Source organism: Rhinolophus sinicus, chromosome 2 (genome assembly GCF_057876585.1).
Source record: "Rhinolophus sinicus isolate RSI-liver-muscle chromosome 2, RSI-T2T, whole genome shotgun sequence".
In the NCBI taxonomy this organism is placed as follows: Eukaryota; Metazoa; Chordata; class Mammalia; order Chiroptera; family Rhinolophidae; genus Rhinolophus; species Rhinolophus sinicus.
The window spans coordinates 75,631,871-75,657,330 of record NC_142502.1 but is presented as its reverse complement, the minus strand read 5'-3'; the positions used below and the strand labels follow the sequence as shown (position 1 = coordinate 75,657,330).

Here is a 25,460-nt window from a genome sequence, read left to right as displayed (position 1 = left end):
TAGTCACCATACTGTGCATTATTTATCTTACAACTGAAAGTTAGTACCCTTTGATCTACATCTCCCACCCTCTAGCCCCTGGCAACCACTGTTTCAGTGACATCTACATTTTTGGTTTGTTTTATTTCCACATTTAAATGATACCTTAAATGTCTTTCTCTGTATGACTTAGTTTACTTAGCGGAATGCCCTTCAGGTTCATCCATATTGTCACAAGTGTCTTCTGACACTTCCATCTTTTTTTTTCAAGGCTGAATAATATTCCATTGTGTGTATATATACCACATTTTCTTTATCCATTCATCTACTGACAGACACTTAGGTTATTTTCATATCTTGGCTATTATAAATAATGCTGCAATGAACATGGGAGTGCAGGTTTCTCTTTGAGATACTGATTTTGTGTCTTTTGAATATATACCCAGGAGTGGGAATGCTGGATGATATGGTAGTTCTATTTTAATTTTTTTGAGGAACCTGCATACTGTTTGCATTGGGTTGCACCAGTTTACATTCTCACCCAACACTTCACAAGAGTTCCCTTTCTCCACATCTTTCCCAACGCTTCGTATCTCTTGATTTTTTTTTTTTTATTCTTACAGGTGTAAGGTGGTATCTCTTTGTGGTTTTGATTTGCATTTCCCTAATGAATAGTGATGTTGAGCACCTTTTCATGTATATGTTGGCCATTTGTATGTCTCCTTGGTAAAAATGTCTATTTAGTTCCTCTGCCCATTTTTTAATCAGATTGTTTGGGGTTTTTTTGTTATTGAGTTGTGTGAGTTCTTTATATATTTTGGATACTAACCCCTACGCTTCACAAATATTTTCTACCATTAGGTAGGTTGCCTTTTCATTTTGTTGATGGTTTCCTTTGCTGTGCAGAAGCTTTTTAGTTTGATGTAATCCTACTTGTTTAGTTTTGCCTTAGCTTTTGGTGTCCAATCCAAACAATCATTACCAAGATAAATGTCAAGGAGCTTTTCCCTTTGTATTTTCTTCTAAGAGTTTCATAGTTTCAGGTCTTAAATTTGAGCCTTTAATCCATTTTGTGTTAATTTTTGTGACTGGTGTAAGATAGAGGCCCAGTTTCATTCTTTTGCATGAGATAATCTGGTTTTCCCAGCACCATTTACACGTATTGAAGAGACTATCCTTTCCTCATTATGTGTTTTTGGCGCCTTGTCAAAGATTAGTTGACCATATGTGTGTGGGTTTATTTCTAGACTCTCTAATTTTGTTTCATTTGTCTATGTGCCTGTTCTTTTTTTCTATTTCTTTGAAAAATGCCATTGGGGTTTTGATAAGAGATTGTATTGAATCCATAGATCACTTGGAGTAATACGGACTTTTTAACAATATTTATTCTTCCAATCCAAAAACATGGGATATCTTTTCATTTAATTTGTGTCTTCTTCTTTCATCAGTGTCATAGTTTTCAGGTCTTTCATCTTCTTGGTTAAATTTATTCTTAATATTTTATTGTTTTTGAATTTTTGGTAAATGGGATTGCTGTCCTAATTTCTCTTTCAAGTGGTCCGTTGTTAGTATATAGAAATGCACTAATATTTGTATGTTGATTTGGTATCCTGAAACTTTACTGAATTTGTTAATTAGGTCTAACAGCCTTTTGGTGGAGTCTTTGGGGTTTTCTATATATAGGATCATGTCATCTGCAAATAGTGACAGTCTTTTCCTTTCCTATTGGAAAACTTTAATTTATTTTTATTGCCAATTTGCTGCTAGGACTTCCAGTATTACATTGCATAGAAATGGTGAAAGTAGGCATCCTTGTCTTTTCCTGACTTTAGAGGGACACTTTCAGCTTTTCACTGTAGAATATGATGTTAGCTTTGGGCCTGTCATATATGGTCATTCTTATATTGAAGTATATTTTTTTCTATACCTAATAATTTATTGAGAGTTTTTATTGTGAAAGTATGTTGAATTTTGTGAGATGCTTTGTCTGCATCTATTGAGATGATCATATGATTTTTATCCTTCACTTTGTTTATGTGGTATAGCACGTATATTGATTTGCATATGTTAAACCATCCTTGCATCCCAGGGATAAATCCCACTTGCTCACAGTGTATGGTCCTTTGAATGTGCTCTTGAATTTATTTGTTGAGGGTTTTTTGCATCTGTGTTCATTAGGGGTTATTGGCCTATAATTTTTTGTTTTTTGTAGTGTCTTTGTCTTTGTCTGCCATATCAGGGTAATGCTGGCCCTGTAAAATGAGTTTGGAACTATATCCAAAACTATATACAGTTTTTTGGAAGAGTTTGAGAAGGATTGATGTTAATTCTGTACTTTTTTGATGGCATTCACCAGTGAAGCTATCTGCTCCTGGACTTCTATTTGTTGGGAGATTTTTGATTTCTGGTTTAATCTCCTTACTCATTATTGAATCAGTAATCTGAATTCAGATTACTCAAAATCTGAATGTTGTTCAGATTTTCTGTTTTTTCATGATTCAGTGATATGTTGGATTGTTTGAGATCTTTCTAGGTCATTTTTATGGCAGGACTATTACATGTAATTAATACCATTTACAAAGCAATGTTTTTTTGATATTATGACAAATAGTGTTTCAGAAATAACCCAAATAGTATACCTTCTTTCTAAGTGCTTTTCCTAAGCACTGTGATTTTTATTTTTATTAGTTATAAGTCAGGGTAGAATCATGGTTGCTACCAATTCAGTTTCTAGTTTCTGGTATCAGCTGTGTATTGTTAAGTAAAATGTCAATGATCTGATAGTTTACTAGTGTGTAATAAAGGAAGTATCTTTTAAAAATAAATTGCTTATGACTGACACCAATCTATAAAAGAGAAGTTTAGGTTTGGAAAATAGTAGACTTCCTAATACATAATTTTAGCTTACATATGCAAACATTTTTTATGTGTCTATTTTTATACCATCCTTCCAGAAAAATTTTAAGAGGTTGCATACTTTTTAATTAAATTATAGCAGCTTGGATTTTCTCTATACTTTTTAATACATACCTTGTTTTTCTTTTTTGAAATATAATTGACATACAATATTATATTAGTTTCTGATATAACATATTGATTCAATATTTATATACATTATGAAATGGTCATTAAGATAAGTCTAGTTATCTTTTGTCACCATACAAAGTTACTACAATATTTTTGACTATATTCCACATGCTGTATTTACATACCCCCCTGACTTACTTATTTTATAAGTGGAAGTTTGTACCTCTTAATCTACTTCAACTCTTTTGCCCATTTTCCCACATTTTTCGGCTCTGTCAACCACCAGTTTGTTTTGTGTATCTCTGAGTTCGTTCCTGTTTTGTTTTGTTTGTTTTTGAGATTCCACCTATAAACATACCACATTTCTTCTAACTTTGATTTGTACTTTTCATATCAAGACCTTCTCTTTCCAGCACTATATTTTATGATAATACACCTTATGTATATCTCTGGACAATTTTTAGGCAGAAGAGAAAAACAGTGATGATTTTGTCTGTGAGTTGCAGTATGGCAGGTTAGATGGGGTGGGAATTAGATGGTATTATACAGCTTATCTCAACACGTTTAAATTATTTCCAGCATGAGATTGTGCTGACAGTAAGAGGTTTGAGTCAGGAAATAGCTGTCATCTGCAATAAAAGACAATGAGTATTTATAAGGCTGTTGAAAATTGATTAATAAGAATGCATTCAGAGACTTCTACATCGAGGAAGTCATTGTTAGTTCTAGGCCCCAGTTTGAAATGTTAGAGGACTATGTACAATTTCTGTTGTGTTTCTTTTTTTTAATTAAAATTTATTCGGGTGACAATGGCTAGTAAAATCACATAGGTTTCAAGTGTACAATTCTGTAATACATCATCTATATTGTGTGTTCACCACCCAGAGTCAGTTCTTCTTCCATCACCATATATTTGATCCCACTTACCCTCATCTCCCACCCCCCACCCCACTTACCCTCTGGTAACCACTAAACTATTGTCTATGTCTATGAGTTTTTGTTTATTTATTTATTTGTCTTGTTGCTTTGTTGCTTTCAGTTTTGTATCCCACACATCAGTGAAGTCATATGGTTCTCAACTTTTTTTCTGACTTATTTCACTTAGCATAATAATCTCAAGATCCATCCATGTTGTTGCAAATGGCACTATTCCATCTTTTCTTATGGCAGAGTAGTATTCCATAGCATATATATTCCATATCTTCTTTATCCAGTCATCTATTAAAGGACTCTTTGGTTGTTTCAATGTCTTGGACACTGTAAATACAGCTGCAGTGAACATCAGAGCAAATATATCTTTACAGATAAATGGTTTCAGATTTTTTTGGTAGATATCCAGGAGAGAGATTGCTGGGTCAGATGGTAATTCTATTCGTAATTTTTGGAGGAACCTCTACACTGCCTTCCATAGCGGCTGCACCAGTCTGCATTCCCACCAACAGTGTATGAGGGTTCCTTTTTCTCCACAGCCACTCCAACACTTGTTATTATTTGTCTTGTTGATGATAGCCATTCTAACTGGTGTGAGGTGATATCTCATTGTGGTTTTTGCATTTTTCTGATCATTAGTGATGTTGAGTATCTTTTCATATGTCTGTTGACCGTCTGTATGTCTCTTTGGAGAAATATCTATTCAGATCCTTTGCCCGTTTTTTAATTGGATTGTTTCGTTGTTGGTTGTTGTTGAGTTGTATGAGTTCCTCATGTATTTTGGATATTAGCCCCTTATCAGAGGCGTTGTTTGCAGATATCTTCTTTCACTCGGTGGGTTGCCTCCTTATTTTGTCAATGGTTTCTTTTGCTGTGCAGAAGCTTTTTAGTTTGATATAGTCCCATTCATTTATTTCAGATTTTACTTCCCTTGCCTTTGAGGTCAAATTCATAAAATCCTCTTTGAACCCAAGGTCCATAAGTTTAGTACCTATGTTTTTTTCTATGAAGTTTATTGTTTCAGGTCTTATGTTTAGGTCTTTGATCCATTTTGAGTTAATTTTGGTACATGGTGACAGACACCAGTCTAGTTTCATTTTTTTGCACATGGCTTTTCAGTTCTCTCAGTTCCATTTATTGAAGAGAATTTCTTTTCTCTGCTAACAGAACTAAAGGGAGAAATTTACCAAAACACAATTATAGTAGGGCACCTAAATATATCACTGACAGCTATGGATAGATCATCCAAACAGAAAATAAAGAAATATTAGCCCTGAATGACACATTAGATGAAATGGACATAATTGACATTTATAAAGCACTTCATCCTACAGCATCAGACTATACATTATTTTCTAGTGTACATGGAACATGCTCAAGAAAACACCATATATTGGGACATAAAACTAGCCTCAGCAAATTTAAGAAGATTGAAATCATACCAAGCATATTCTCTGAACATAAGACTTTGAAATTGGATATCAACTGCAAAAAGAAAGCAGGTAAAACTAAAATTATGTGGAGGTTAAACAACATGCTTTCAAAGAACGACTGGGTCAAAGAAGAAGTAAGAGGAGAGATCAAAAGATACATAGAAACAAATGACAATGAAATTACATCTATCAAAATTATTGGGATGCAGTGAAAACAGTAATAAGAGGGAAATTTGTATCATTACAGGCCTATCTCAAGAAACAAGATAAATCACAGATAAACAACTTCACTTTACACCTTAAAGAGCTAGAAAAAGAAGAACAAATGAAACCCAAAGTCAGCAGAAGGAAGGAAATAATAAAAATCAGAGCAGAACTAAATGAAATAGAGAACAAGAAGACAGTAGAAAAAATTAATTCAACAAAGAGCTGGTTCTTTGAAAATATTAATAAAATTGATAAACCGTTGGCTAGACTCACTAAGATAAAAAGAGAAAAGACACAAAGAAACAAAATCAGCAATGAAAGAGAAGTTACCATGGATGCCACAGAAATACAAGGGATTATCCAAGAATACTATGAAGGACTGTATGCCAGCAAATTCAATAATCTAAAAGAAATGGACAAGTTCTTAGAAACACATAGCCTTCCTAGGCTGAATCACAAAGAGCTGAAAATCTAAATAAACTGATGAACAGTAAGGAAATTGAATCAGTCAGTCATCTAGAACCTTCCCAAAAGCAAAAGTTCGGGACCAGATGGCTTCGCTAGTGAATTCTACCAAACATTCAAAGAGGATCTAATACCTGTCCTATTCAAACTCTTCCAAAAAATTAAAGAAGAGACAATACTCCCTAACTCATTTTATGGGGCCAACATTACCCTGATACCAAAACCAGGTAAGGATAATACAAAAAAAGAAAATTACAGACCAATATCTCTGATGAATACAGATGCAAAAATCCTACACAAAGTTCTAGCAAATCGAATGCAACAATGCAGTAAAAAGATTATTCATCGTGATCAAGTGGGGTTCATCCCAGGGACACAAGTATGGGTCAACCTATGCAAATTGATCAATGTGATACACTACAAACAAAATAAAGGACAAAAATCATATGATTATATCAATAGATGCAGAAAAAGCATTTGACAAGATACAACATCCAGTTGTGATTAAAACACTTAATAAAATGGGTATAGAAGGAAAATACCTTAATATAATAAAGGCCATATATGACAGACCCTCAGCTAATATCTTAATTAATGGTGAAAAGCTGGAGTACTTCGCTCTACGTTCAGGAACAAGACAGGGTTGTCCCCTATAACCACTGCTATTCAACATTGTGTTGGAAGTCCTAGCCAGAGCAATCAGGCAAGAGAAAGAAATAAAAGGTATCGGAATTGGGAATGAAGAAGTTAAACTGTCACTTTTTGCAGATGACATGATACTATATATAGAAAACCCTAAAGACTCCACCAAAAAGCTACTAGAAACAATAAATGAATACAGTAAAGTTACCAGGTACAAAATCAATGTACAAAAATCCATTGCATTCCTATATATTGACAATGAAATCTTAGAAAAAGAAATAAAATAACCAATTCCTTTTGCAATTGCAACAAAAAGAATAAAATACCTAGGAGTAAACTTAACCAAGGATGTGAAGGACCTACACATTGAAAACTGTAAGACATTTTAAAAAAATTGAAGAAGACACAAAGAAATCGAAAGACATTCCGTGTTCATTGTTTGGAGGAATCATCATATTACCAAAAATGGCCATGTTATCCAAAGCAATATGCAGATTTAATGCAATCCCTATCAAAATCCCAATGGCATTTTTAAAGAAATAGAATCTGTATGGAACCACAAAAGACCCCAAACAGCGAAAGTAATCCTAATAAAAAGAACAAGTCTGGAAGTAACACACTCCCTGACTTCAGTTTGCACTACAGGACAACAATAATCAAAACGGTATGGTATTGGCAGAAAAACAGACACACAGACCAATGGAATAGAGTTGAAAACCCAGAAATAAGCCCACATAAATCTAGACAGATATTTTTTGACAAAGGAACTATGTACAATTTCAACCAAAAGTTCAAATAACAACTCATCATTTGTAATAGTGATAGTATTTTTAAAAATAAAGATAATTTCTTTTATTTGCTTTTTAATATATCCATCTATCCCTTTTCTCTGGGGAAAAAAAAAATGCAAATAATACACGCAAGTAGTTAAAAGATCTATTAGTCCAGAAAGATTTGTAGGGAAAACCATAGCTCATTGTCTATTTTTTACTATTTCTCTAGTCCTAATCGTTTCCTCTCTATAGATATTTTCACTTCCTATTATGATAAATGACAATTTATCACTACTTCCTCCCTCCCTCTCCCCTACTTTTAAAAAGAGATACCATTATTCCCATATCTTTCTTTGATCATTACTGTAGCTTCAAATAATATATTTAAGCTTCATACCCTGTTTTAGCAAATATGACAGACCTTTCATTTTGTAAAATAAGGATATATGGAGTCTTTTCTCTTATTCAAATTTTCTCTTTTCCTCCACCTCCCAGCCTGTTAAATATATCCTTTGTTTTATATTTTCAAGGTTGCTAACATTCATATTCTGTTTTTCAACTCTTGTTAAATCTTACGTGTTTTGTCTATGGGTTGGTTCCAAATGTTGGAAACTAGTAAACAGCATTTGTGTTTTTATTGTAGCACAAGGGTTTATAAAATTGAAATGACTAACCAACATTAAAAAAAAAAAAAAGGATCTTATTTTTCTTGCAAGACAAGGCAAACCTAGTTATCATTTTGGTATTGATCTGGGTCATCTGTGATGTAGAGATATAGATATATCCGGTATTTTAGAGATTGTAGATTCAAAGATGTGGTCCTGTTGTAGTTAATAAAGTAGTGACTTGGAATTAGAATACCAGCTTCCTTTTATGTTACCTCGGAAAACTCACTTAACCTCTGTGAACTTTCACCTGTGAAATGTGTTGCCTGCTGTCCAAGATTAAGTAAGTGAATGTTGTTAACAAACAGTAAAGGGCTGTATGCGTGTATTATTGTTTGGTTTCTAGTGATACAAGAAAGAATGGGAAGCAGTCAAGTTTTGACTCATTTACTATGATTCGTGAACCATTTAATGTTGTAAAGAGCTGCAACTTATAATAAAGTTAATTTTACGTTTTCCTATGATTTATATAATTTCTATTATGTAGCATAGTAAATAAGTACATTGGATATCTCATGTTAGTAAGTAAATTTTTTAAAATTTTAAATCAGTGAAACCATTTCTGGGATAATAAGTGTGAATTAGGATAACCAAGTGCAAGAAGGGGAAAAATGAAGGGAGGAAGAGACCTGCAAAAGCCCCTGAATTTATGACTTGTCAAAGAAATCTAGGTACCTGGGATTGCACTTCTATACTTATAAAACTAGTTTAATCTGTGGAAAGTGTTTTAATTTGGACATAACTAATTTCACGTGTTATTCTGCCCCTCACTAGTTATATGGTCTTAAGGAAATGATTCCATTTCTGTGAGCCTTTCATAATCAGTGAAATGGAAATAATCCCTGTCTCACAGTGTGTGAAAATTAAATGAGAAATTGAGTAAAGAGACCCGGTATTTTGAGTAAAGAGTGCTCAGTAAATATTGGTTCCCTTTGTCCTGCCATCAGTTTCTATCCTAAATTGCCCCAGATGTTAAAAAGCTGAAATAAGGTAGACTCTAGGATCACAGAACCAGCTTGATTTAAGAAAAACAACAGTCCACGAAGGAGTAGACTGACAGCCATTTATTTATGCCTTTCCCTTCTTAGTTTTCAAGAATTAGCCTTATTTGTATGCAGGGTAGCTGACTGATATGGTTTAACCTTTTTATGACTCCTTTTGGGTCTTTTCTTCCCCAATAAGACAACTGTTCTCTACTAGTGTAGGAGTTCTGTGATACGTGGAAGAGTGAGCTGTACACATATGTTTGAACTAAATTATCAGTGTGATATACAAGACAAAGCATAGGCTTTGGAGCAAACAGTGACATTTGCTTCCTGGGCAAATTATTTAAGTTATTAGAGCCTTGGTATCCACGAAATGGATATCATAACCTCTGTCCTATAAGATTGTCTAAAGGATTAGTAATATGTACATAAAGCACAATGCCTGGCACATAGTAGTGCTCTATAGATGGTAGCTAATAGTAGTAGTAAGACTGCTATTTTTTCTTTTTTCTTTTTTTTAATTGAATAAATTTGACATGTAACATATAAATTTAAGTTATACAACATATTACTTTGATACATTTAAATATTGTAATGTGATTGCCTTTCTAGTGATATTTATCATATTACATAATTATAGTACAATATTGTTGTCTATATTCATTATACTGTGCATTAGATCTCTATGGCTTATTTACTACTCATTGCAAGTTTGTACCCTTAAACAACATCAATCTTATCCCCCTACCTCCATCCCCTGGTAACCACCATTTTACTCTCTGTTTTTTAAATGACTTTGACTTTGTTAGATTCTATACAAATAAGTGGTATTATATAGTATTTGTCTTTCTCTGACTTATCTCATTTAACATAATGTGTTTGGGGTCCATCTACCTTGTGGTAAATGGCAGGAGGCTTTCTCACAGCTGAGTAATATTCCACTGTGTAAGCTCATATACCACCCCTGTTTTTTGTTTTGTTTGTTTTGTTTTGTTTTGTTTTTTAAGCAGGGTGCAGTTCACAGTTGCCCATGCAGGGATCGAACCAGCAACCTTGGTATTATCAGTACCATGTTCCAACCAATTGAGCTAACTGGCCACATCCCACCCCACCCTTTTTTTTTTTAAATTCATTCATTTGTAGATGGATATTTAGTTTGTTTCCATATCTTGGGTATTATGAATAATGGTGCAATAGATATGAGAACACATATATCTCTTCAAAACCCTGTTTTCATTTCCTTTGGTTATATATCCAGAAGTGGAACTTCTAGATTGTATGGTAAATCTATTTTTAATTTTTTGAGGAACCTCCATATTGTTTTCCATAGTGGTTGGACCAATTTACGTTCCCACCAACAGTGTGTAAGATTTCCCTTTTCACTACATCCTCATCAGCACCTGTTGTCTCTTGTCTTCTTGATCATAGCTGTTCTAACAGGTACTGAAGTGATAGCTCATTGTGGTTTTGATTTGCATTTCCCTGATGATTAGTGGTTTTGAGCATCTTTTCATGTGCCTGTTGGCCATTTGAAAGTCCTCTTTGGGAAAATTTAGTTCTGATGCAAGACTTGCTGTTTATGAGGAGAAAGTCAGATAAATTTCACAAAAATTCAAATAATAATGTGTGGGGAAAATCTTACTACTAAAATAAATATATTCTCCACTTTGATAGAAGATTCACAATTAGGTAAGCATTTGGACCAATAAGAAATCAGCCCTTGTTGAACAACAACAAAATGTCTAGTTATTTGTATTTGACCAGGGTTTTTCTAAGGTCATCTGTTCTGGGTAAAATTCTTATATGTATTTCATTCTTCCTACTTACCACCATCTACTGCTTTTATACAGGTGAGAGCAGTTAAAAAAATTCATATCAAGAAGAAAGTAAGACTGGAAATAAGGGCTAGTTATCAAATAAGAAAGAGTTGGCCCTGTTGCTTTGCCTTGGCAGTGGTTAATTGGCCACTTGTAATAAAGCTTTAACTATTTCATAGTGCTACTGGAAGAACCATCTTTCTCCCCTGTGAGTTGTCGTCTTAAGCTTTGCCCAGCCATCAGCTTTTCAGGGCCTTCTTTTGAGAACCACTGAAATGTGATAGTTTTGCTGACTTATTAAGATTTTTCATGATTTGACTCTGTACTACCTATCTAAATTTAATTCTCACCATTCTCCTGGTGCATTTTATGGAACTACTTCCAGTTTCTCCAATTTGATGGGTTCTAATTTACCTTATTATTTATGCATGTTCTCCCTTCCTCATTATCTCCTCCTTTACGCCATAGATAACTCCCAAATGTAGTTAGAAGTTTCCTCTACTTTGTTGTAATAGCACTTTCTGTATACCTCTTTCAGTTCTTACCATCTTATAATTTTTTTCCTCAGAAATGGAATTCTAATATAATCAAATATCAAGAATCAGTAAAGTAGAATGCTTTTTAAAAATGAAGAAAGTTTAAAGAAATACATAGGTAGAGACAATTCATATTGTATCACTAATCCATTACTGTTATCAGTAACTGAATAATCTCGACAACTGTGATTGAAAAAACTCACCATAAAGTTAGATCCTTCAATAAACCTTGCATAGATAATGAAACTAGAGTCCATCTGGCATTACAAGCCTCCATATTGTTTTCCCTATATTCAACAGCTTCCTTTTGTCATTGCCATTAATTGTGTGCTTACCTGGATTAGGAGATAATGATAATTACATTGCCATTTGCTCTGGCCTCCTGAAATAGGGAGTTAAGAGATTATCACATTGTATTGCAATTATTTGCTTATATGTCTCTATTCAAACTAGATTGTGAACTCTGAAAACAAGGGCAGTCAGTGTTCTTATTTATGTTCATATATCATAGTTCCTGGTATTTTTAGAGGTTTAACAAATTATGGTCGAATGAATGCTTACTTGTTCACAAAATAAATAAGAGATACCAATGCTAGCTGTTTAACCAAACCAAATGCAGAAAGGTAATGATAGGAATAAAATATAAATTATCATGACTTAATGTGAGTATTTGTAGGCCTCTATCACAAGTCACTGAAGGCGTAGATCTGATGTTTGGGTTAGCAGATAACTGAGAGGCAAAGTAAAAATAGAGTCATTTCATCAAGAAAATAGAGCACTAAATTAAGAAGTTAGATGAAAGCTCATTTGTTCAATAAATATTTGCTAAGTGCCTATTATGTGTAAGACGTAGTGCTCACTCCTAAATTAAAGCAATGAAAAAGATGTACTTGGTTCCTAACCTCATGAATAGAGGTTTTCTAGTAAATATTTAAAAAGCAGAGAACGTTTCAGATTCAAGACCAAAAATGAGTATACACATATGTTCGGGTCTTCTTGATTCCAGTGCTCTTTGGTAATAGCAATATAGAAGCACAAAAAGGAATAACAGGAAAATATTTCAATAAATTTTGAAGGACAGAAAACAAGTGGGAGCTGAACTACCTTGTGGAAGACATCCCAGGAATTCCAGGAAGGTACATAAAGCACGTGAAGGAAGTGACACGTGGGCCTGAAAACGGATAAATTAAAGGGTTGTGACTGGGTCAGTGGTGATAGTTGTGCATCCAGGCCCAAGTGCAGAATGGCAGGGAGATTGCTATTCACCTTACGACAAAAACCTCAGGGCTTTTCTCTAAATTGCCATGGAGTGGTAATACTCCAGAGTAAAGCACGCTTTTTTTCTTTTCCTTTTTTTTGGTGGTAAAAAACACATAACATGAAGTCTACCCTTTTAACAAATTTAAGTATACAGTACAGTGTTGTTAACCACATGCACATTGTTATACAGTAGTTCACTAGAAATTTTTCACCGTTCATGACTGAAACCCTATACTATTGAATAGCAACTCTTCATTCCCCCCTCTCTCAGCCCTCAGCAACCACCATTTTACTTTCTGCATCCATGAGTTTAATTTCATTTATATGATAACTCTCATATAAGTAGAATCATGCAGTATTTGGCTTCTTTCACTTAGCATAAGTCCTCACGGTTCATCCATGTGGTAGTGTATGACTGAATTTCATTCTTTTTTTAAAACTGAAAATATTCCCTTGTATACTTCATTTTCTTTATCCGTTCATCTATAAGGGACATTTAGGTTTTTTTCCACCTCTTGGCAACTGTGAGTAATGCTGCAACGAACATGGGAGTTCATATATGTCTTTGAGACCCAGTTTTCAATTATTTTGGATAAATACCAAGAAGTGAGATTGCTGGATCATATGGTAGTTCTATTTTTAGTTTTTTGAGGAACCTCCATACTGTTTTTCATAGCAGTTATTCACCATTTTATATTCCTATCAACAATGTACATGGGTTCCATTTTCATGAAGTAAGAATCATATGAGAGATAGGCCTTGCCTTCAAGAAGTTTCTGTTCCTTCCTCCTGAAATGCTATTTCTTTTCATTTTCATTTGACTAACTCTTTTTCATGGTATTTCGTGTCAACTGCTATATTAGCAACAAAGCCTTTCCCGACTCCACAGACAAGATTCACTCTCATACTAAAAAATGCCATAGCATTATTCTGTCCTTCTCTGTAGCACTTACTGCAGATGTAATTTACAGAATTAGATCAGGGCAGGGAAAGTGGGGCTTTTTTGTTTGGTTTGGTTTGGTCTGGTCTCATATTAAACTTAGAACAATGTGTGGCTCAGGGTAACTGTACAATAAATATTTAAAATTTTATTGTGAAATGTATCATACATTTTTTGAAGAGCACATAAAACATTAAGTAAACACCCAAATACCCAACCCTTCATTTAAGGATTAGAACATTACTAGTACTGTAAAAGGTCTTCCGTGTAACCCTCCTGACTTTTGTGTTCACTCTTGTGCTTTCTTTAAGTTTTGTCACCTATGACTGTATCCCAAGGAAATATCTCGTTGAGTTTGGAAAAAATGTAACAAACAAAAATCCAGTTATGTAAGAAAGCTGCAGTTCACTACTATTAAAAGACAGCTCCCAGAAGTAATGCTGAACAGAGTGTCTGGGTTATTGTATGCTTCTGTATACTTGGGAGATTTTAAGACCCCCCCTTTGGGGAAGTTAGTGGACAGGGTCAAGAATGAATTGTTTGAAACTTAGAGGGCAGCACATTCAGGGCTTCTGTCAAGGTTGTAATGTGATGAAATATTGAATATCCAACATAGGCTGTTTTGCAGCTAAACTTACCTAAATTCAACTTTTCTTTTTTCACTTCTCAGGAATAGGTCAAAGCAGAAAACTTCTGTAGGGTGAAGAGACTGCCCTCATATGATCTAGGCAATAGAACAGAAACCTCATCAGTGTACTGTCAAACAAATCTAGTGCTGAAAAGAGTCTGGCCAAGCTTTTAATCTATCCTCAGGTTAAAAAATATTACCATGGCAGCAAAGATCTTTCAGATGGCAGACCTCAACATATCTATCTGTTGAGGCAAACCAAGTCAACATTTATCAGTCACCTTCTGTATCTAAGGCAGAGGATCCCGTAGGAATTTTGCTTCACCATCTTCCTAGGGCTTCCCTTTGCCTCTCTTCTGCATTGGATCTCTTATTTCCTCCTATTTTTCCTCTTTCTTGATTTACTGTCTCATTTTGGTGGAGCCTATTCTCCAATATCTTTTGAGAAAAGTGGCATAGGAAATATTTTGAAACCTGTACTGTCTAAAAATGTCTTTATTCTACTTTTACTTGCTTGAAAGTTTACCTAAGTATAGAATTCTAGGTTGTCACTCTTTTTTCCTTCAGAATTTTGAAAACATTGCTCCATTGTCTTTTGGTTTGCAGCATTGCTGTTGAGACTTCCAAAGCCATTCCGATTGCTAATCCTTTATATGTGGCCCTTTTTCCCCCCTTTCAAAAATCTTGTACAATCTTCTCTTTGGTTCTGGTGTTCTGATGGCACATAGTGATATAATTCAGGTCTCTGAGTACTCATTGGGCCTCTTTAATCTGGAGACTTATGTCCTTTAGTCCTGGGAAGTTTTCTTATTTTGTTCGTAATTTTCTCCCATCTTTTTTATCAGTTCTTTTTGAAACTTCTGTTATTTAGGTGGTGGATTGTCTTCACTAGTTTTCTTAATTTTTGTTATTTTCTTTCCATTTTTCCGTTTGTCTGTTTGCTCTACTTACTGAGTTTTTTCTTCAACTTTAACCCCTTTTTAATCTATTTCTCTCCCTATTTTCACCTCTCCCTCTTTCTCTGTTCTCTCTTTTCTCCTCCTCTCCCCCCTTTCATCTCTTTTTCTTATCTACAAGTTTTCTTTCTTCTTTTTCTTCTTTATTTTGGTCTCTAAATTGCATCTTAGAAACTTTCATCAGATGTCTGGTTGTCCTCAATTTCTATACTTGACTGAAAGGAGAGCTGATTGGAAATTTCTAAGAGCATACATGGGACTTGTATCTTTGATCTTCACATTAGGATGATGTTGGTAAGCCATTTGCTAAGGAAACTTTGAAGTCAGTACCTATAGAGCTTATTTGTCATAACAGATCTACATAATAGATCTATTACAGATTTTTTGGGTTGGTCAGATTCCTCATGTCAAGAACTGTGAAGAACCTGAGATTTTACCCTACCTATTGTTGAAAAAATTCTCCATGTTTTCTCACATTTCTGTACATCTTGTGAGCAGAGACACTGAAATATCTGTTCCAGGCTTTTAAAGGATGTTTCTATAGCAAACAGCTTTAGAAGATATAGATAGTGTATCTAGAGCAGAAGGTTGATTTGTTTACTGTTCAGTATAATAAAGGTAATGTCTCTCTCCAGTTTAAAGTTTAGACAGGTTTTCTTGTAACCCCTTATAAAAGACTGAGGTTTTCTAAACTTAGAGTTCCCCGACTGTGATAAAAACCCCCACTGTATGCATAGCATCCACCTGGGCCTGCCCCCATGTCACTCCCGTGGGACTTTGGGGAGTAAGGACGAGGGGCACTGATGTAACATGAAGCTCCTGCTGCTTGTTATGCTGTGAGTAATAATGTCCTTTGTCTCTGACCTGGGAGTCTTATGTCTTCTCCCAACATTCATGAAACTGATAGGCTAGCTTTATAGATTGCATGTAGGATAAAATCTTAGGCTGTTTACAGTTCTTGAGAAGCCTGAGAAGATTCATACCTATTTCCTTCCTGGAGATTAAGAATCTAACTGCCAGCCTTCTGGTAGCCCAGTAGAGGAAGAGCTCTGCGAGTCTCTGCGTTCAGTGTTCAGTACACCTATGCTCATATACTCATGCTCTCAGTTTTGCCAGGTGACTTTCAGTTCAGAGGGCCTCTGTTTTATTCTCTCCAGGGAATAAACCTCTTGACCTCTACTAGGGTGAAGGAGGGCAGCTACTAATGGTATGTAGTAGGGGAAGGTACATAGAAATCTGTTCTGATCTTTGCTTATAGGTTACCTTCTCAAGCATTGCCTGACTTTTCTGCTTAAAATTGCTACCTTTCTCACCCTCTATTCTCTCTTTATTTTTTTCCATAGCACTATCATCTTCAGACATACTGTATCATTTACTTATTATTTTTATTCTCTGTTGCCCCTCCCCTTAGGAAGTAAGCTCCATGTGGTCAGAGATATTTTTTTTTCCTGTGTATCCCCAACACCTAAAAATTCTTAGCATATAGTAGGTAGTCAATAAGTATTTGTTGATTGGATGAGTAAATAAATGACTAGGAGGAACATGAGTGAATGAATAACTAGGAGGAACTTGCACATCTTTTATCTGTTGCTCCTGGTTTGAGAATAAAAGAAAAGTTTATTATCTGTAAGTCATTGGTACATCTTTTTTGAAGCTTTAAGTATTGATGTTAATTAAGAGTATAGGTAACTTTCAGAAATAGTTAATGATCGTCATTCCAAAGCAATTTAGAATGACTTATTTTGTACACAGTTTCTTATCCCATAGTAGCATCCCTTTTAGGTCATTCCTAACAGCAGTGTTCTTTTTTCATGTTAGAGCATTTCTAGCACTCTCACTCAATAAATATTGGATATGCTTTGTTGGTAGAGCCAATGGAGTTTACTGAAGAATTGGATGTGGGGCATAGCGGACAGAAAAATTAATAAAGATTACAGGGCTAGTAAGTGACAGAATTTAAACCCAGCTGGTCTGGCTCCAGAATCTATTCTTAACTACTATGCTATGCTTCTTCGATAAGTAAAAAATAATACAAATGACTAAAAGGAGGTTGCCCGTGAGTTAGGAGTAAAACCAGAAAAAATGTGATGTCCGAGAAGCCAAATTAAAGAAGTGTTTCAAGAATAAGAGAATGTGTAACTGTGTGAGGTGATGATTATAATAAGCCAAGTAAGATGAGATCTGGGAACCCATTGCTTTTATCGAAGAAATTATTGATGGTCTTGATAAGAGCAGTTTCATGCGCCAAAGACCAGTTAAAGTGTGAATTAATTATTGTTGTGTAGGAATTTACCCCCAAACTTAGTTTAAAACCACAAACATTATCTCACAGTTTCTTTGGGTCTGGAATCCAGAAGTTGTTTAGCTGCTTACCTCTGCTGTAAGGTTTCTTAAGAGGCTACAGTCTATTACTTCTGCTGTATTCACATAAATCATACAATTACTTCCGCTGTATTTACACAGATCAACCCTGGGACTTTATGGGAGGAATTATACCAGGATGTGAATACCAGGAGGTGAGAATCATTGGGGACCATCCTGGAGCCTGGCTGTAACGAAACTGGCCAGAGAGAGAATGAGATGAGATGAATTAGAGACATTAAATACCAAAGAATCTTTTGAGGAGTTTGCCAGAAAGGGTAGCAGAACAAATAGTGATTTTTGTTCAGGTGTATCTGCAAATAGATAAGCATCAGTACGGAACGAAGAAGCTGCAGGCCCAGTAGTTATAGGAATGGAGAAGAGGCGACAGCCCTGACTGCAGAGAGCTGCTCCAGCACCATCCTCAGGGAAGAGCAACAGAGAAACTCACTTTTTGAAGCAGCAGATTCAAAGTTCACATTATCTGGGTGCTTTAAAAAAAATCTGCTGTCCATTGAGGAAAATTTCTTCCCCTTCTCAGCGCTTCTCTGAAATGCACAATTGAGTTTCTGATCTACTTGGTTTCACACCATAGATGGATAGATATAGATATGTAAGATATATCTTAAGATATATATACATATATCTTAAGATATATATACATATATCTTAAACTTACAGAAAAGTTGTTGAAGTGTAAGGCAGAGAACTTTTTTCCTGAATCATGTAAGAATAACCATTTAAGGGTAATTTGCTGACATTATTCTCCATCATCCCCATATATTTCAGAATGTATTTCCTCCAAATAATATTCTCCTACATAACCCTAATAAAATCATCAAAATCAATTAATTAACTGTTATATTACCACCACCTTATCCTCAGATACATTCAAGTTTTGCTAGTCATCCCAATAAATTCCATCATGGCAAAATGATCCAGTATGGAATCATGCATTGTAATTAGTTATGTCTCTTTCGTCTCCTTTATTCTGGAACAGCTCCTCAGTCTTTCATTGACTTTCATGACCCTGACACTTTTGAAGACTATAATCCTGTTAATTTGTTGAATGTCCTTCAACTTGCATTGGTCGGAAATATCCTCATGATTAGATTCAGGTTATGTACCTTTGTCAGGAATATCTCAGAAGGTGATGCTATGTTCTTATTATATTCTATTAGGTGTCACATGGTTTCTACATGTCCCATTACTGATGATGTTAACTTGGATCATTTGATTAAGCCAGACTTCACTATAAAGTTACTCTTTTTCCCTTTTAATTAATAAGTATCCTTCTCTATGTCAAACTACCGATTTGTTCATTTATTTATATCATTATGGATTTATAGATTTCTGTATTATTTAATGGCTGTTAATCCATTACCAGCATAATTTATTTTGATGCTCAGTTCATCCCAGATATGATCAAGGGTCGCCTCTTCAAGCTAGCTTTTATGTCCTTTGGATGTGTCCCCTCATTCTTTTAGCACTTCCTTTCTGTTATGAAAGATGGCCCAGACTTTTCTTGTCCTATCTGTGCCCCAGCTCCAGAGTCACCCATTTCTCCAAAGACTTGCTTCCTTTTAGGGAAGAATAGTATTCAAAACCAGTATTTGGGACTATGCTGCTCCTAAGCCCTTTTAATGGACAGAACTAGTGAATAAATGTATGTACACACGTACATCTTTACACATGCATATACAAATTTAGCATCTGTCTTTACCTAAATATATAGTGAAAACCATGAGTTCACATCAGTATCTAATTTTAACCTAGTACAATTGGCTTCATTCTATATTAGTACTTCCTTTCTGTATGTGTACATTCTTTCTCAGACAATAAGAAACCTGACTCTCATTATCCTTAATGTATTTTCTTATTTGATCAATTCCTTATATGTGCCTGTCTCTTATCACTGCACCCTCTCCCTCATGGGCTCCTTGGGCTTCAGCACTTCATGCCAGGTCACTCCCTGATGTGGACACCCTCCTCACCGCACTTAGACTTGCTGAGTCCTCGTCCCAGGAGTTCTTCTGAAAGGAGGTTCTCTTCACCTTATTTTGGCTCCATTAAAATGTATCAGGCTGCCCCTGCCCACACTCACCCTCTTTCCAATATGGAAGTTTTTGTCATCTCTTTTGGATTCCTACATGGGGCACAAAGCTGCCCTTCTGTGAGGACACTCTCCTCTTGTAGTTTGGGCTCCAAACCCCCGGCCTCAGGTACCTTCCCATGCAGTCGCCCTACTCACCCTGCTCAGGTTCTGATACTTCACCCCAGGCTGCCTCCTCACCAGGCACAGTCTCAGCCATCAGACCATCACCCCATGTGGACAGGCTACCCTCTTACTGCAGTTGGACTCTGATGTCCCACTCTAGGTTTCTGCCCTACAGAGATGGCCCCCTTGCTTTGTCTCTAGCTCAAACATCTCCAGTTTCTTTCAGTTTTTTACATCATGTTGTTTCTGGACGATAGAGTAATAAAGCAGCAGATGGGCTGTTGGAACGACCTAACACCAACAACCTGGAGGCAGAGCACATTTTGCAAGTTAAGGAAATGGTCTTCCATTAGACTGCTCTCACTTCAGACTCCAGCTGCAAGTTCAGTGGTCCACAAACTACCCTTCCTTCTGACAAGCTGGCTACGTATTTGGGGTTCCTGTTACTCCCTCTCGTTTGATAATTCACTAGAACAACTCACAGAACTCAGGAAAGCACTCTACTTATCTTACAGTTTTATTATAGCAAAAGGATAAAATCAGAGCCAGCCTAAAGAAGAAATGCATAGAGCCAGGTCTAGAGGGTCACAGATTTGTGAAACTTTTGTTGTTCTTTCCCTATGGAGTCAGGATGCATTGCTTTCCCAGAAAATTGATATTGACAACAGAGAGAGTATTGCAAATCAGGGCGGCTCACACAAGCTTCATTGTCCAGAGTTTTTATTGGTGTGTTGTTACACAGCCATGCTTGACTGAATCATCACCCACATGGCTCAATCTCTAGCCCCCTTTCCTTCCCTGGAGGTTGGGCTTATATCATGTGGCTCAAAGCCTCAACTCTCTGATCGCATGGTTGGTATTACTGGAGTGGTGGCTCCCATCCTGAGTCATCTCCTCAGCATAAACTATCTAGGGGCCTACCTTGATTCACCTCACTAACTTACACTGTCAGGGCCCACTATGAATAACAGAGACAGGCCTGTCACTGGGAAATTCCAAGGATTTAGAGGCAAGGTCCCAGTAATCTGGCACAAAACCCAGCTAGATTCTGTATTCATAGGATTTAGAGGTTATTTCCTAGCAACAAGGACAAAGGTCAACCAAATTCTTTACTATGCAAACTGGAAAACTAAATTGCTTTCTTCTGTGGTATACATATCCATTTTTTTACACTTTAAAATATCCACCTGGAGATTTCCTTATTTACTTTCTCAGATTATAAATTGTATAACAATTTAATAATGGTTACAATGTTCTTACCTATTAATTTATCATAGAAATGAATAAATTTTCAGAAATGTTCTAATACTGCTGTATAAAATGATAATGCATTGAAGTAATATAATAAAACTTACAGTGTTTTAAAGTAAAAGTTTTAATTTACTTGTATTATATTTTGCCCTTTACTCGTCAATTATTTATCTTATTTGTTTTAGGTATGACTTTAGCCTTTCCAGCTTCAGTTCATGATTCTCTGATTTGCAGTAAAACATTTCAAATTCTATATAAAAATGAGGAGGTTGTTTTAAACGATGTTATGATCTTCAAAGTTAAAATGTTGTTGGATGAAAAAAAGGTAAACATCTCTTCATATACATTTAGATAGATATTTTTATAAAGCCTCAATTTTCTATAAATATTCAAAAAGTATTGTACTTTCTCTTCAGATTGAAGAAACCCTTGAGGAAATGAGTTTTCTCTTATCCTTGGACCTACACTTCACAGACGGAGATTATTCGTAAGTAAGCTAATCAATTAAAAACCCTTATTTACTCATGACTATTATCTGTTAATATTAGAGTCCTCATTTTCTTCTTAGAATCCAGCCTGTCCCCTTCTTGTTTATTTTTTAGCTACTTCTATTTGCGGAGAGAGTGTCATGAGAATGGTTAAGCCTGCTCTTTTGTGCCCATGCTGATTCCATGAGCTCCAGGTAGCAAAATCAGACAAGTTGAAGAAATATGAATCAATCTCCTAGACTCTAGAAATTACACTGTTGATATAATAGCAGAGGCCTGAGACATTTAAATATAACTGAACTCTCTTCTACTTTACCACTGGCTAAATTTTAGTGGCATAAGTGATGCCTTCTATTAGGTGGGATTTTTATTTTATTTTATATTGAGCAAGTTATCAAGACTGATGACTCTTACACTTATCAGTTGTTTCTAGTTCATTAATTTCTAGAACACTTGAGAAACTTACTCATATACCTGGACATGCAGTCATATATTTTAGGGACAAACTGTGCTTGTATTCATTTAAGACAAGAATCCATTTAACAATTTTATTTTTAAAGGTTTTTTTGTTGTTGTTTTAATTCACATGTATACTTCTAGAAAATTGTATATAAATTAAGATTACGTGTCTTAATTTAATTAACTTAAGACTACATGTCTTAATAAATGATTAAGCAGTCACAATACTGCAAGTTCTACTTGTGATGTCCTCTTTGCTATTATAGAGGAATAAGAATTTTTTTACATGATAGCTACTGCTCCTCTGTAATACTGTTTATTATAAAGACTTCCTTAAGGGATTCTGTTTTAAACCATGTCAGAATTCTGTAAGTGAAGTAAGCTGAATTGAGTAGTTTATTAGCAGTAGTTATGATGTGTGTATGTATGGGTTAAAGTATATATTCCAGGGGTGTCAAAAAAATGTATACAAGTGGACACTTCGGTCAACATTGCCAAGCAGTAGTTTACCGTATTCAGAAGTGTCTGGATGCTGATAGTAACCATTTTGAGCACCTCTTGTAATTGCAGAAGTCAAACATGACTTGTATTCATCTTTTGTTATCAGTATACATTGAGTATTACAATTTTAATACACTTTTCCTTTCTTAAAAGGTGTATACATTTTTTTGGCACCGTGTTTGTGTGTGTGTAATGGATATAATTTTATGGATATAATGTTCATGGAATTGTGTCAAATATTTTGTATATGTAAATCTGATGACAGACTAAATATAATAAAATATCTTCCAATGGTTTGCTTATTTTTAAGAAGCATTTAACAACAAAATTTTGTACAGTAAAACTGTTTTTAAATATCTTTTAGGATTTATTTTAATCAGATTTCACACATATTATACTGCAACAATATAATAAACAGTATTTCCTATGGGGGGTAAAATTTAGTATAAGATGAGATTAAGTATCAAAAAGGACTCATTTTATAGGGACATTTAGTGAAAAAACTAATCTGTCAGTCCATACCTTGGACTGATAGAAATCTATAGGTAGGATCTTACTAGATTTTATATAGCTGTCTAATGCAAATGTGGTGCTTTAATAATTATTCTTATCAGTTTTTTTTAAAGTAATTAAATAACTAAATGTTTGAATAGTTTAAACTACTATCTGAAAAGATTGGCCTTTACTTAATAGTCTATACTGAATGCAAATATGTTGCTTTTTATAGGGCAGATGATTTGAACGCCTTGCAACTAATAAGTAGCCGAACACTGAAGCTGCACTTTAGCCTCCATAGAGGCCTTCATCATCACGTTAATGTTATGTTTGATTATTTCCACCTTTCTGTTGTGTCTGTTACAGTCCATGCATCCTTGGTTGCACTACACCAGCCACTAATAAGGTAAATTTAAGCAGTACTCTGGTCCTTAGTAATGTAAAATCTTTTATTTTTATAGTGAAAACACATACTTTGATAAAGATAACTAAGGAATTTCTAAATTCATAATTATTTAATGAATACTTTATTTTATACTAAAATATTAAATTAATAAATTTTAAGAGCATGAGATCATTAGACTGATAACTTTTTTATTACAGAAGTATGGGGCAATTGTTGTTAAATAAACTGACCAAGAAAAATACTGCAATCTGGAAATAACCACAGCATTGTTTAGTCTGCACCTGTGTTTTTAGTGAAATGCTATACTGTAATTATTCATCCGATGGAAAAGTATATTCATTTTTTCTTAGTTTTTGGTTTTTCTCTTCTCTGGAGGGACTAATTTTATCTTCTTAAATCTATACTATACAGTAATTCTTGTTTTCTAAGTCACTAACCAAATTATTGGGTCTTTACTAAACCTTTTAAAATTATATCGTGCATTTTAGCTTAAAAGTGCATAAAATTTTGCATCATAATAAATGCATTGGGATAATTAGTTTTGCCCACTTTCACGTGGAGACTGATTGTTTTTCATTAATGTTACAATACAATTTAGGCTTTTCAGTTTTTACAATAAAGCATCATCCTTGTGTAGTATGGGCAACACATGGACATTTTAAAATCAATAACTTATGTGAAAAGACTCGAAATTGATTTGATTTCTGAACTGTCTACTTTATAATTTCTGACAGAAATCTGATTCCAACCACTGATATTAGGGATGATGCTTAAGGGTTATAATGTTAAACTAATTTGCCAGAAAACTAAATAGGTAATTTTGTAGAATTACCCTCAATTTATAGAATACCGACACAATTTAACATATTGTCCACAAGTAAGAGCTTTCTGTGGCCTGTCTTTACATTGTTTTAAAAACTATAAGTGAGGACCTTTTTCATTGTGTTGTCCGGTGATCTCTTTTAGAGCACAGGGCCAAGAAGAAATCTGTTTGATGACTTGCTTTGCCTTCCTTATTCTCTAGTAAGATCTAGTTATCTAGTAAGTGGTTGTTTTGCCATCTTTGTCTTACCTCTTAGGCCTTTGAGAGCTTGTGCTCAGCTGTATAACTTCTGTAAATAGGCAAGTGTTTCTGTTATTATATAAAATTTTATCATAAACTTCAAAAATATTTTAGATGTTGATTCAATTAATATGTAATAACATGATCACTGAATGAAACTTCTCTGAAAAGAAAGTGTTGTTGATTTTTTAATATAACTTTCAAATAAGTATACAGTATTTTATATGAATTACATGTTAGGTTTTATTGCTAAAAATTTGTTTATAAAATACATTCTTACAGTGTTGTGAATCTCTTATTTTTGTAATTTCAATAAGAATCCCTAACTAAACTATTTCAACCATTTTTCTTTATAACACTGGCTTAGTTTCTTTTGTGAAACATGTATAAACAATTTATAGAGGTTAGCTCAGGTTATTAATGTTGCTTTTTTCAGACCCTAAATAAATAGTGATATTCACATCACTAATCCTAGTGAGTTAAATGTGTGCTTCCTCTTACAATGCAGCACTTTTTGCCACAGACTAGTAGGAGAAAGGGACAGCTCATCTTCTAGAGACTGTTTGCTGGAAGGAGAAGACATTTTTGGCTCAGAATCAGAAGCCAAGAGGATAAACTGTTGGCTCTGGTTAGTGACTGGAAAAGAAAATGAGGTGCTTGCAACAGCTGAGGTTCTGTTCTTTACCTACCTGCCACGGGCCCTGATACCCCCTCTTGCTGCTAGAACTTTGCCCTGAAAGAAGCAACAGCTTTCCCTGCCTTTCTTTGCTTAGAAATGAGAGGTTGGAGAAGGGAAGCAAGGAAAGGGTAAAGGAAAGCTTTTTGCTGGTGGCATGCTGGTAGAGGGGTCATGTTACAGGTAACATTCCTCACTATTTATGCTTCGATAAGTTTTTCCTGAAGTTTTATTATAGGTAGATTTTTTTATCCTCTGAACAAAATGAAAAAAAAAAATAAATTTATAATATATTTTT

The 25,460-nt window shown here is 34.8% G+C and overlaps 1 protein-coding gene across 10 annotated transcripts in view; it reads left to right on the top strand.

Annotated features, from left to right (window-relative positions):
* FAM135A (family with sequence similarity 135 member A) overlaps nucleotides 1-25,460 on the top strand; it is a 113,547-nt gene that overhangs the window by 35,255 nt on the left and 52,832 nt on the right. For 8 of the 10 annotated variants that reach the window (XM_074333162.2, XM_074333159.2, XM_074333161.2 and 5 more), the window contains 3 exons: nucleotides 21,260-21,399; nucleotides 21,491-21,561; nucleotides 23,250-23,423. In XM_074333162.2, coding sequence (XP_074189263.2) covers nucleotides 21,260-21,399; nucleotides 21,491-21,561; nucleotides 23,250-23,423 — 385 coding nt within the window. Of the gene's footprint in view, nucleotides 1-21,259; nucleotides 21,400-21,490; nucleotides 21,566-21,678; nucleotides 21,757-23,249; nucleotides 23,424-25,460 lie in introns of those variants that run through there. The other 2 variants (XM_088795632.1, XM_019749329.3) reach the window with 2 other exon arrangements.